This window comes from Chaetura pelagica, unplaced genomic scaffold (genome assembly GCF_000747805.2).
Source record: "Chaetura pelagica isolate M959 unplaced genomic scaffold, ChaPel_1.0 scaffold408, whole genome shotgun sequence".
Taxonomy (NCBI): Eukaryota; Metazoa; Chordata; class Aves; order Apodiformes; family Apodidae; genus Chaetura; species Chaetura pelagica.
Genome location: NW_009954229.1, coordinates 876,308 through 889,700, shown reverse-complemented (window position 1 = coordinate 889,700; position 13,393 = coordinate 876,308). Strand labels below are relative to the sequence as shown.

General features: G+C 47.9%; 1 protein-coding gene across 1 annotated transcript in view; it reads right to left on the bottom strand.

Moving 5' to 3' along the window:
* Positions 1-13,393, bottom strand: part of CACNA1H (calcium channel, voltage-dependent, T type, alpha 1H subunit) — a 256,641-nt gene that overhangs the window by 78,728 nt on the left and 164,520 nt on the right. The window contains 2 exon segments of the mRNA XM_010003580.1: positions 7,431-7,843; positions 11,797-12,583. Of these exon segments, the coding sequence (XP_010001882.1) occupies positions 7,431-7,843; positions 11,797-12,583 (1,200 nt within the window).

Sequence of the window (13,393 nt, the reverse complement as noted above, 5' to 3'; positions counted from 1 at the left end):
CTGCTATTTTTAGGTGTAATACCATCTAGCAGGCCCTGCTCAGGAGCCCCACATGGCAGTGCAATGTACACAGAACACGATGTAATCTTTGTCTGGCGGAAAAAATATATCTGAGAAAAGGTGGATGCAGACAGATTAGGGAAGTGTAACATAACAAAGAGAAAGCCTTGGCTAACATGGGAGTTTGTGTTCCTGGTAAACCAGCAGTTGTATCCTCCCCAGATCTCCTGAGACAATCCAAGCCACTCCTTGTTTTCCTCCACTCCAGGGCAGGTTCCACTCCAAGCCTTGCCAACACTGCCTAGGCACACTTTCCTGCCCCCATGGCTTGGTTTGGCTGTCTCACTCTTTCGCATTCCTCCTCTGCTGCTCTCTGCCCTTGACCCTGCAGCTCAGCTGCCTTTCATGGAGGAAGGGTGGCAGGCTGCTGCCATGTGCAGTTCCAAAGCCATGGGGGCTGCTTGGAGGGACCTGAGTGGGGCTCTGCCTGTTGCCTGCAGGCACCATGATCTCTGGAGCTGCAGATCACAGCTGCCATGAACCAGATGCTCAAACTCTTCCTCAAACTACTATCTTGTCATTGCTAAGGCAAAGAATTACCAGGTACACCTGCTGTAGAGCACGGATTGTGCTCACCCTGAGGCTGGCTTACATGATCAAAGCCAACCTCCCTCTTACCAAACTCACTCCCAGATGAAAAGCATTCAGCTGACAGCAAGCAGGAAGGCACAGGATCAATGCAACACCATGCTCTTTGTGAAAGCTACCCTCTCTCATGGCAGTTTCCCTCTGCAGAAAGCAAACACCCTGTTGTCCAGCTGTGCCAAGCCTCCCTGCCTTGGAGCACATTAGAGCCCTTGTCAGCATAACACTGGATTCTGGCTGCCCATGGCTGGGATTTACACACATTTTTGTGATGAAATGCAGCTGGTAAGTGCACTCTGCTTTCATTCTTGAGGCTACATTACACTTGGTTTATTTTACCTGCCAGTTGAAATGCAAACAATCTGTCTGCATTCTATATATAACCACCTGTTGCCATTATGTGGGTTTATGAAGCATGGAACTTTCATGGGTTCAGCCTCAGAAGCCTTGGAGGGCATCGTGACCATCTCTGCTGGCTGGTTGCATAACCCAGATGAAAGAAACACATCTGGTGGGTCCCACACACCATGGTTGCATGGCTTGGGTCTGTTGCTGGTGCTGTGCAGATCTCCAGCCTCCATGCCCCAGCTTATTCCGGGAAGCATGTTACTGTCACCTGCTTAAAAAGTCTGTCATCTTGGCAGAGAGTAGATGGGGTTTATATGGCCAGTCCCTCACCACAGAGAACAACTAATGGCGTAAGCGAGGGGAAGGAACTGAACTGGTGGTGGTAAAAAGTGCTTACAGTTCTGCAGGGAATATCCTAATATTACTCCCTAGGCTAATGAGCACATCTATAGGAAACAGATCAGACTGCAAACTCCTCTCACCATGACTGGCTCTGTTGTTCTCCTGACTCTCCCCTGACTGCTCAGTATGTCAGCACTCCAATGAGTTATTGCACTCAGTTTCTGCATTGGAGAGGTGCTGCTCCTGTCTCGTAGGAGGCAGGGGGATGGGTGGATCCCTACTATTCTTTTCCTTATATAGTAAAAAAAAATAATTACCAAGAACATACAATCCAACTGAAGGAAAACAGAGCAGTGGAGTCAGTTAAATTACAGAAGAGTAAACGAGAGAGAGAAGGGTCTGTGAACACCACTCACAGTGGGAGCTCTGTGGAAGGGCATGATTTCCACCCTTTGCCATGAAAGCTGCTAAGATGCAGCAGATGGTGGCCTATCCCTAAGCTAGGACACCTGCTTTTAAGTGCAAACATTTGCCATCAGTTCATGCTATCTTGCCTCTGACCCTTGATTCCCTCTAGCACAGGAATGACACCTTGCAGGTGTAAATGCTCCACGTATGAGCCACTGCTAACTCTCACCAAAAGCCTTACAGTCTGAAAGGCACAGAGGGGATCTTCAAACTGTCCCAGGTTGTTCATGTCCTGTCAGAGTGGCTGTCTGTGGAAAAGAGGCACTGGTTACAGGTGGTCTGGAGAGCACTGAAAGGGTGGTGTGATCCTGGGGCACAAAAGAGGATAGGAAACACCTCTGTTCCTTAAAGTCTCAGACAAAGCTCTTGTCTTCCCTTCCAAGAAGTGGGGGCAGAATTCAGATTATCACTGAATTTGCCAAATTTCTGTTGTTTTGCTTTGAAAACCCAACATGTGTTTTGACCAACACAGCTTCCCTATGAACCAGTGCATATAGAACCTGGGAGAGGGAGCAGGGAGGCACAGCTTGGTGTGCAGCTGACAAAGACGTAAACTAAAGCACTACTAAGGGCAGAATGAGTCTTACATCATTTATGCAATAAGCTCAAACACATTTGGCTTAATTTGCATAACCCAGACTGGGCTGGGGGAATCTGCTTGTTTCAAGTCCAGCCAGTGTGTGAGTTCTTAAAATTGGATCATGGAATAAAAGTTGGGAGACTGAATGGGTTTTGCGAGCTGAAAGTGAGAATCTCAGATCAGTGTAACATTTTATTGACTCACAACTTGAAAGGAATTTAAGCAATTTGCTTCAAATGCTGCTGAACGATTCTCCTCTGCTTTCTGAGGAAGTGCTGAGCTTTCCAGGCCAACCAATTTTTCAAGCCAAAATTGACAAATGCTAAAATAGAACGTCACTAGAGAATCTAGTTGCTACCTTAAATCACACAGAATTGCTTTTACTCCAGAACAGTAAAATGTGCTATTCCAAACCAATACTCTTCTGACAGTGATAAGCAATGGACCACTAGGTGCCCACCAAGGTCAGCTCCAACCTACTGTAAAGAGAGTTGGTCTGAACAAACACGCCATGGATGAGGGATCAGAAAAGCAATTAAAAGCTCTTTGAACAGCAATAGCTTGGAACAAATACTAATTTGTACTTCTCTTCTGAGAAGTGAATATAAAATAGCATTTCTAATGCCATTTGATGTAAATTGAGCCTTTTATGTAGAATCATTACAAGTATCAACAGCTACTTCTGCAAATTCCTCTAGGAAGCAAAGTGGGGGTGGATCTCTCCCCTCACAACTTAAACTAGAGATAGATCCTCATGGATCTCTCCCCTCACAACTTAAACTAGAGATCCTCACGGATGAATTCAGAACTCAACCTCTGCAGGGATAATGCCAGCATTTCTCTTGGACAAATGAACAGAACTCTGTCCTTCTACTGGACAACCAAGGAGCTGGGAATTGAGGCAGACCAGAAGAAGTAACAATTGTTTCTTTAGACCAGTCAGGGAAGCACAGGCATGAGTTGACTCTGGGATTAAAAGGTATCAGCTTTGAGTGGTAGAGAGACACTGGAACAGAACCTGCTGCCCCCGGGCATCTCTCCCTCCTGCCCCAAAGCATGACAGAGGTCATGCTTCTGGAGTGCCCTGTTCCTGCTTGGCTGCTGCAGTGCCACGGCAAGTTCTCAGGTACTCCAGAGAATTGTCAGCTACAATGAACACATAACAAAACCATCCTGTGCATTGAAATTGTCTAAAAGATTCATCCAAAGATTGCCACTTTCTTTGTACTTGGATCCCCTCATCTGTGGGAGTGCTTATTTGTGCTGGAGATAGACAAATAAATAAATAAATCACTAGAGGAGGAAGAAAAGAAAGGAACTCCAAACCAGCCAATTAACCTTTGAAATACAAGTTGTGCTGCTGCTAATGAACAATATCCTGTAACCTCCTAATTACCAGCCATGTACAAGGTGGCAGTTGGAGACAGAGCTGGCTGTTAACCCTGTGGATGGGCTGTGTGGGAGGATCCGATTGCTGCATTTCCCATCATCAGCTGCCTCCTGCTACCAACTGGCTGTGCTGCCATCTGCCTCGGAGGGCAGCTCTGTACAAAGCATCACCAGCATCACGACTCCCATGAGCCAGCCACCCGCTGCAGCAGCTGTGTCCTTGGCCACAGGACAGGATCCTTGCCTTTATAAAAGGCTGTGACATGGGCTACGTGGCATCGGTATGGCCAGTTATGTTAGCCAAGAGCAACTGGAGCAACCCTGTGAGCAGACTGCTGTGAGCTTCACATTCCCACAAAAACACATTTTGAAGCCTTGAGGGGACTTGGACACCTACAGGTCTCTCATTCATCTGGAGGCAGCACCCAGGACCGTGGCAGCACAATCACCTTCCTGCCTTGTCAAAAGGTGCTGCCAAAATACTGCTCTGGCACACGTGCCCCCATGTCCTGCTGCCACGGTAAGGGCCAGCACTACAGCACTCGGAGATTTGCCACCAGCCTGGCACTTGTAACCTTCATTTCCTCATCCAGGAGATAGGGACAATAATGCTCGATTGCCTCAAGAGGGCTCCGTGAGACTTCTCTGCAGAGCGCTGCTGTGTCCCGGGATGAAAGGCGAGATAACCCAGCAAGGACCAGCACTGCTCTGCCTTCCCTGCCATGTGCTGCTCAGCACCCTCCACCCCTCCCACACACTCAGAGGGTTGATGTCTTGGTTGTTTCAGAGTGAGATTCAAAGCCATGTCTATGGTGTGCTCTTCTATTTGGAAAGCCACTGATGACTGTGAAGTCTGAAGCCAGATTAAAAAAGGAAGCAGCCATTAATAATTTTTTATAAAAGAGATTGGGCATTTCTTACAGTGAGGTCTGGGAAGGGCTTCCCTGTGGTTGCTGGACTGATTGCAAACCAGTTCAGTAAAGCCAGTCAATGGCTGAAACCAAGAGGCAAGAATCAAGACCAGGGAATCTGCTTAAGCTGTTCCACCCAAAGCAAACACCTCCATGGTAGCTGAAGTTTTACAAGACTTCAGGGCCCTGGAGCCCCCTGCCCATGCTGCTGTCAGCAGGCAGAGCACAGGAGGTCTCTGCAGCAGGAGCCCCTGAAACCTGCTCTCTGGGTAACACGGAACAGCTTGGTGGGAGCCAAGGAAGAGCCAGGGAGTAGATGTCCATGTAGACATAGGGAATGGCCTCCAAGTTTGCCTTTGGGAGGACGGAGAGTGAGACAATGGCAGCACCCACGCCTGTTTAACAGCCTGGGGAAGGCTCACACCTTCTAGCCTTGTAATACCTGCTCTGAGCAAAGGTGCAGAGTGGTGCTGGGCAGCATCATTCAGTAACCAGAAAGCTGTAATTAAACTGCTTTTTCTGGCAAGGATCATGGCATACCCAAAATGAGCTACTCTCACCTCCCCTCCATCCCAACACCATGCTGTGGGTTCGTGACAGTTTTGCTCAGGCATCTCCTCCTTATCACCACACAAAGCCAGCACCTCACCCTGAGTCTTGCAGCCAATTCTCACACGAAGAGGGCTGAGGGTTCTGAAATCACCCCACTTTGCTTACAGAAGCCCCAGATTTTCATGCCAAACAGTCTGGGAGTCTAGAGCCATTTTCTCTTGGTTTCAGATCATGTCACAGCCTCTGGTGATGCCCTGGAGGTCACCCTGTTGATAGGAGAGTGCTTGTGCAAGGTGTTTTGAAGCTGGGCTCTGACAGCTCCATGGCTTGTTACCCCCACTGAGTACCCTGACACTTTGCAGTCAGGCACGTGGAAGAACTTTTACAGGTTTCACTTCAAAATTCCTCACTTTTTATTGGTCCCATGCTGGGCTGTGCCTGTGAGCAAAGCTGGCAGGAGTCTGATGCTCTGTTGCCAAAAGCTTCAGAATCTTTATTGCTATTGGCTTTGGGATAGTTTAAAGCAAATCTTTTACAAGGTAAAATCCAATATAAACCTGCCGGCTACAGTTTGCCTTTGTTAGCAGCAAGGATATAATTATCACAATTTACCTTTATATGAGTGATTGTGGACAGACTCCATGTGATCCCTGGGCTTTCTCACTGCAGTCTGTCTAAGGTTTTCCCCCAGCACTCATCATGGCAATATCCAAGGACTGACAAAGCTGTATTTGCCTGACAAAAGAGTATCCATGCAGAAATGCAGTTGCTTCAAGGAATGAATGGCCTATTCAAAGGCTACTGACAAGGTGGATTTCCTAATTTTAAAACTTGCTGTGAAACAACAAACCAGACAGAAAGCTGACAGCGACAGCTATTTCTTTGTTGGGTTTGGACTCTCTCTGCTGTAAGTATGAGCTAATTTATTGTTACATGGCTGAGGTTCATGTGTTTTAGCTGAGTACTTGCTTTTTTAAAAGAAAATATTTCTCAGATAGCATAGAATATGGGGATTTAAAGCACACAAGTGGAGAGAAAATAAAGCAGCAGCAATCTGGAGGGTTGTTTGCCATGATCCCCAGTAGGATTTAATCCAAGGAAATGATGGAGAAGAAAAAGCAGTCTCTTGTCCTGCCTTTGGATGTACTATGCTGTTCTATTTGCCTTTAATCCTCATTCCTAAGTGGACAGACCAAGGCAGAGAGGAGGAATAGCTCCTCACTGGTCAAATATCTTTGACCTGGTTCTGACCCTGCAATGGAGATTTTGGAGGTGCACTGGATGAACCTTTGACTATCCACCTTGCATAAAATATGTATGAGGATCCCCTGCCTTCACTGGGATGGATTTTCTGCACCAGATACAGAGGCAGCACGAGAAATTACAGAGCACATGTACAGAAATAAGTTGAAAGTAACCAGTTTTTCTGAGAAAGAAAAGCCCAAAATAGCATAGCTTTCCAACTGATCAACATGGAGATACTCAAATGGCTCTTCTCTGTCTCCCATTCCATGACCCCTCAGCCAACAACAAGGACAAACTGTCCTCAGATACCAGCACTGCTTTCTGCCATCACCATGTTCAGATAAACACTGGGAACAGCATGATTTCTCCTTCCTCCCTCCAAACACATAGAAGAAAGACCTACTTACACTCTATGAAATCAAGATGAAGGTTTTGAAGCCTTCAGGGAAAAACTAATTTTATTTTTTTCCCCCTTTGTTGCATTTACCATTGCCTGACAGTTTAGGTCTTTATTTAAAGGCCCAGGATCAAAGAAGATACTTCCTCATGGGTTATTTGCACTACAAGGTCCATTGTGCACCACCACCATCAGACCAAAGAGGTATTTCCACCAATCAATTCACACTTCTATGAATACTTCACAGCAAACACCTTAAGCAGTCAGGTCTGAGCTGCTACGTTCTAACACACACATTTAAACTCTCCTCGCCCCCAAAGCCCTGCCAGCCACTTTCCAGGATTTTTGCACAAAGGAGGATGCTCCTGCTCCTCACACACCTGCAGGATCAGGCCCTCAGCCCCTTTTAGTGTTTCCAACATGCATGAAAACCATTTGTTCCTCCTCTGGCATGACTTTGACAGGCTCCCTCCACAACACCATGCAAGTCACCGTGCCATGAGCGCCTGAACCCACAGACCCTCAGGGCTCCTGAGGTCGGTCCTGCACTCACCTGCTCGTGGTACTCGATGCCCATGCTCAGCGTGTTGATGAGAATGGCTATCATAATCCCCCGGTTGAAGTACTTGCTCTCCACGATCCTCTTCAGCTTGCTGCCAAAAGCCTTCCACAGGCGGGTGACCTTGTTCCTCTCCTTGGGTTTTTTCTTCTTCCTCTTCCTCCTGCTCCGCTGCTGCTGGAGCTGGTCTCTGTGGTCTCCGTGCTGCAGGTCCTGGGTGAATTCATAGACCCCGTTGTTGTCGGAGTCGCAGCTGTCAGACTCGCTGAAGGCGAACTCGGGGTCCTCCAGGAGGCTGGCACAGAAGGGACAGTCCTGCAGCTCGCAGGTCAGCGTCCCGCCCGGCGGGCTGGGCAGGGGGCAGCCCGCGCTCAGCCCCGACAGCCGGCTGGGCGCCCGCCGCAGGCCTGCAAGGGGAGACGCCCTGTCAGCCACCTCAGCCCCTCAGTCACCTCAGCCCCTCGGTCACATCCCCCTCTCAGCCACCTTACCTCCTCAGTCACATCACCCCCTCGGCCACCTCACCCCCTCGGTCACATCACCTCCTCAGCCACCTCAGCCCCCCAGCCACCTCAGCCCCTCAGTCACATCACCCTCTCAGCCACCTCACCTCCTCGATCACATCACCTCCTCAACCATCTCACCCTCAGCCCCTCGGTCACATCACCCTCTCAGCCAACTTACCTCCTCTGTCACATCACCTCCTCAACCATCTCACCTCCTCAACCATCTCACCTCCTCAACCATCTCACCCTCTCAACCATCTCACCCCCTCAGCATGGCCAACAGCCACACATTCCCACTCTTGCAACACCAGGCCTGTCCAGAGCAGAGCAGCTTCTGCTGCATCCTCAATTAAACACAATGCTTTCACACAGCCTTCTAGTCATCCATCTTTCCAAACAGCTCTTGCTCTGTCTTAATTTCTCCCTCTCTTCCCTCTCTCCAAGCCCCAACACTCTCTAGCTCCCTCCATGGGTGAGGGGCTGAGGGGCCTCTCTCCACAGAACATTAAAGCCATTTTGTGTTCTGCTGCTGGGGAAGACTGGCTGGCACACCTCTCATTTTCAATTATTTTTAATTATATCTAACCAGGCTAACATAATTAGTGGTGATCTGAGCACTATCAAGCTCTTACACCCAATTTAGATAGTGCTTCCATTTAGCTAATAATGAGGAGGGAGGGGGGGAAATGGACCAAGGGTGGCTACAGACCACAGATCACAGCTCTGAGAGTCACGTAGTCCCTTCAGTCTTTAATAAAGCTCAGGTGAATTCTTTCCTTGAGGCACAGAACTGAGTGTTCAGGGTGTTTTAAAATCAAACACATTGCCACATGTTTTGTGGTGTGAGGAGAAATGCTGGCTGCCCTCACCAAGCCAGGGTGTGGAGATGATACGGAGAAGAATAACAAGGATGATTTGGAGGGGAACAAGTACCAACTTCCACATTTCCTCGTATTTAGGAGTCAGATATTAATGGCAGAAAACAACCCCAACATGAACACAGTACTGTGAGAATGGGATCCTTCCTGCAAATGCCATTCAAGCATCGATGAAAATTTGAACTTTGAGGTTCAAGGAAATCAGGTGAGGGGACAGTTTTCCTCCATAACATGCATCATGTCAGGTGGTTGGATAGGGCACTTGGATTGGTCTTGGGGAGACCAAGCAAGAGGCAGTGGATGCTCTCGGCTCTGGGCCCAGGAGCTTGGAGCTCACCCAGCAGTAATGCTGCTGATTCCAGCCACTCCTGAACTGACACTTGAGGACGCCTTTAAAGAGAAGGCAGCACCAAACAAAATAAAAGTACCCTATTAGCTTGAAAACAGGGTTGTGACAAGAGTCAAAATACATTTTCTTGCCTGAATGTAATTTAGACATCACTGGCCTTCAAAATAGCCTTTCAGGAGAGGACTGCCCTCTTGGTCATTACATCAAAGACACCAGGAGGATCAGAAATTACTTACTCTGCTTTATTCCCTTACTCAACCTGCAAGCAGCACCAGTGCAGCATGGCACATCAGTGTGGCATTTCTCATCTGATGAGGAAAAACTGCAGCACAGTTACAGTAGCACAGATTACAGAGGTAGTGGGCTTGCCAGGCATCTTCTAATGCTATCAAAGTGTTAAAAATTATATGAAAAACACTGGCGCCACAGATGTCTTCAAAATACCAGAGTCTCCTTGGCTGCCTGCTAAAATAACCTCACGGCATTGCAGGGCACAAGAACACGGAGGAACAGGCTGTACTTTATGCTGTTCAATTCCACAACAAAAGCAAGGAAGAAAATTCTCTCTCCCACAACTGCATCTTTCCCAGCAGACACCATCCTTGTTTCCAGCTGGGGCTGTGACTGCCCTGGCTGCTAGTGCCTCTTTAAAGCTCTCAATTATCACTTGTGTGCTCTCCTTGCACAAATCTTGCAGTGAACATACTCTGTTTGTTGACTTGTAAGAGTGGAGAGAGAATTAAGTGAAATAGCTCTTTGCCCAAAGAGGCTGAGGCCACAAGAGTCAAGTGAGCTTGTGAGCCCACCTCACCTTTCTGGCTGAACACAGGGTAGGGACTTCATATGGCTCCTTGGCTAAGTTTAGTCTGGCATGGAGGAACATGAGTTGGCAGCTGTGCCTAGCAGAGCTGTACCCTCAGGACCTAGCTTGTTTAGCACTTAAGGATCCTCCTGGAAGACACATGCATCATCCCTGCTGTACAAAGGTGGTTGAAGTGAAGAGATGAATCTGACTCAGCCCTGTTGGTGTTGCAGGAAGGGCTGTGGCAAGAGTGGAAAGGAGAGCCTGGAAAGAGTCAGAGTCATGGAGAGGAAGAGCTGGGAACTGACACATCGTGTGACAGAAGGACCTGGCTGACTTGCTTCCCTTCCCAGCCCCCATGCTCCTCAGGGTGCCAGATGAGCTGCTGCTCACCAGCCAAGAGCTGTGGCATCCACCTCTTCCCCTAGAAATGACCAGACTTCTGAAAGAGACAAAACCATTTCAGAAGATTTGTTTACAACACTTTGGCATCCTCTGGGCTTAAATGCCTTTGTAAAAAGAGGATACTAAATTGCATTATTAATAGCAAGTCCATTGAACCTCCAGCTTTCAAAGAACCACCACAGGCTCCATGAAAATTTCCTAAGTCATTGGCAGTCCTGGGATGTCACAGTTAGGACTGAGACTGGGGACTTTCTGCTCCTGTAAAGGACCCCAGCAGCAAATCCCCTTGCTATCACTAAGAACCAAACCTCCGATTTGAGCACTGCCTTCCAAGCAACAGCTCCTCTGCTCATCCTTACTTTCCCAGTTCCAGACTTTTGCAGATCCTCGGTGTTTATCTCAAGGTAAATACAGATTCTCATAATAACCTCCTTTAACTTGCATAACTAAAGATGAATGAGTGATTCGTATAAAGCTCTTCCTTAACAACGGAAGAATGTTGCAACTAACCTTGCCCCCTTCTGCCCTCCTGCTAAGCTCCACTGAAGGCAATTTCTATAAACAATCCACTTTACCCTTTTGTATGGTAATTTTAAAGGAAAAAAAACATTAACCAAGACAAGCCACCCAACCTATCTGGCAAGCAACCTTTACTGTGATCCTCCCAAGCTAGGCTTGGTATTTTTTCAGCACGTACATCACTCAGATACATATTTGTGTCCAAGCACCCGCAGATAAACAGTTTTGGAAAACAGGTTTTGAAAAAAACAGATGATTGAGTTTGGCTCAAGGAGATTAAAGAAATGGAAGCCAGATTTTTTTAACTTTTTACTGTTTGAGGGCTTAAGCCTCTATTTTTCATCCCTTAGCTCCAGCCATGAAGACTGGAAACATTTTGCAAAATAGAAACCTCAGTGTTGCATGTGATCACTGCTTGAGCCCTGAGTGATTTACATGTGAAGGGAGGTAAAATGACACTAACTAGCAGTGCTGGTGTGGAGGGAGGCAGCACTGTTAGGGATGGGACAGAACTACAAAAGTGTCCCCAATGTTCCTCATTAGTTCAGGTTCCACAGAGCTCCAAATCTGCAGGAACACTCAGTCCTGCATTTCTTCTGCACATGGGGAAAGATGAGGGAAAGCCTGAGACCTGCAGCTCTGCTACACTCCTGCCCTCACATGCATTCTTTGAGGACTAGCACAGAACGAGACCCTGCAGAACTCTCAGTCCCCCAACCTGCCCTACTTCTGGCTTCAATGCTCAGTTCAAATACCATTCACAAAACAGCCCCCACCTTCAGCACCCTCCATGGCTATTGTTAACACCTTAACTCTTAAGCAATTTGCTCTTTGCCCAGTTTTCCCCCACAAAAAAGCCCCAAACAACAAACAAAACCAAAACCAGCTTGTTTGTCCTTACCCTGCTCTCCTACCAGTTGCTGCAGCTTCCCATAAGAATCCGTGCCCAAACTTACGGGGCTATTAACCACGGGCACAGGTGAATTACCATTCTTCTTTCCTTTGGGAACTGGAGCAGAAGTGGCTTTGCTAGTTGGAGAAGGCAGGATGGTAGGATAGTTCATGTTGCCACGGTTGGAGAGCCCAGCAGTCAGTTTAATGCTCGCAGGGGCGTTGGAAGACTTACAGTTCACTTGTGGTCCTTCGATGTGACAGTCTGCGTGGTAAATGCTGTGCACAGACTCTGAATCTGGAGGGGGAGCAGGACCCTGCAAGTTGGGGGATGGGGGAGGAAGCATCAGTTGGTTTCCAGGTTTCATGACCTTGAGTTCAAGGTCGCAGATCTCAGGGTTGGAGCACGGTCCCCGAGGGCTCCCGTTGCTGATGTGGTAGTGGTGATGGTGGTGGTGGTGATGGTGGATGAGGTGGTGGATGGAGGTGATGTGCTTTTTGCCTCGGTGGCTTTGCCCGTTTGTGGTGCTGTTTGGGTTCACTTTTTTCCGGCGCTTACTCTGCCAGTTATTGTACAGACGTATTGTCCGACGCTTCACCTTCCTGAAGATGTGGCAGATGTACTTGAGCAGCTCCTCGTAGCAGCTTCCTGGCTCTGAGAAGCTTGCAATTGTGCTGTCGTTGGAGAGGTAACGGGCCCGCTGCTCCTGCATCAGCTGGTTCTCCCGCTGCTTTGTTTCAGAAAACTGTGTTGCTATCACAACCAGGCACAAGTTAATCATGAAGAAGGAACCAACCTGGAGAAAACACAGGGAAAAGAATTAGCAGGGACTTTACAAAGCACAACACGCTCCTCACCACCACATGCTGTCTGGGCTTGAAGTGTGGTGCTTAGAAATCCCAGGATTTCCAAACATGTCAAATCTCTGGGTCTGTTCACCAAATGTTACGTTGACATGTGCCTGAGCTGCTAAATTTGGTCCTAAGCCATGTTGTATTATTTTGGCAATAGCAAGGAAAGCTATAAACAATAGCCTTCACCACTTCCCTCCCCTCAACTGTGAGGACATTTGCTACAAACACGTGGTGTATGAAACACAACACAATCAATTACCACCACAAACCAGATCACCAGGAAACACCTGGCCAGACTGCAGGGAAAGATGGTCTGAAGTCCCATTTGTGCTGTACTGAAACTGCCTCTTCCTCTGTCACTTCACACCCTGGCATAGTGCACCTCACTTTGAGGAAGACAGTCAGGGTCCATGCACCTTGTACTCTTGTCTCTCTCTGACAGAGAAATGCATCTCCAGGAGATTCAGTGCTCCTAGAAAAGCTTGATCTTTTGTCTTCTTGAGTAGATGTGTTCTTGGGTGATACTTTCGAAATGAAGTCCCCAGGATATGAAAGTGAAGTGACCTAAGGCTGCATCCTTCCCTCAGCTGTTGAGTCCTCAAACTGTTTTTTCACCACATGGGTTCATAAATCAGCCAAAGGAAAATGTCAAATATTCCCATTGGAGAATCAGTGCCCTTAGGAGTGAAAGGGACTGACGTCAAGAAAGTGCCACTGTCTGCATGGCCAAACCTCTGCTCTGGGCTCAGCAG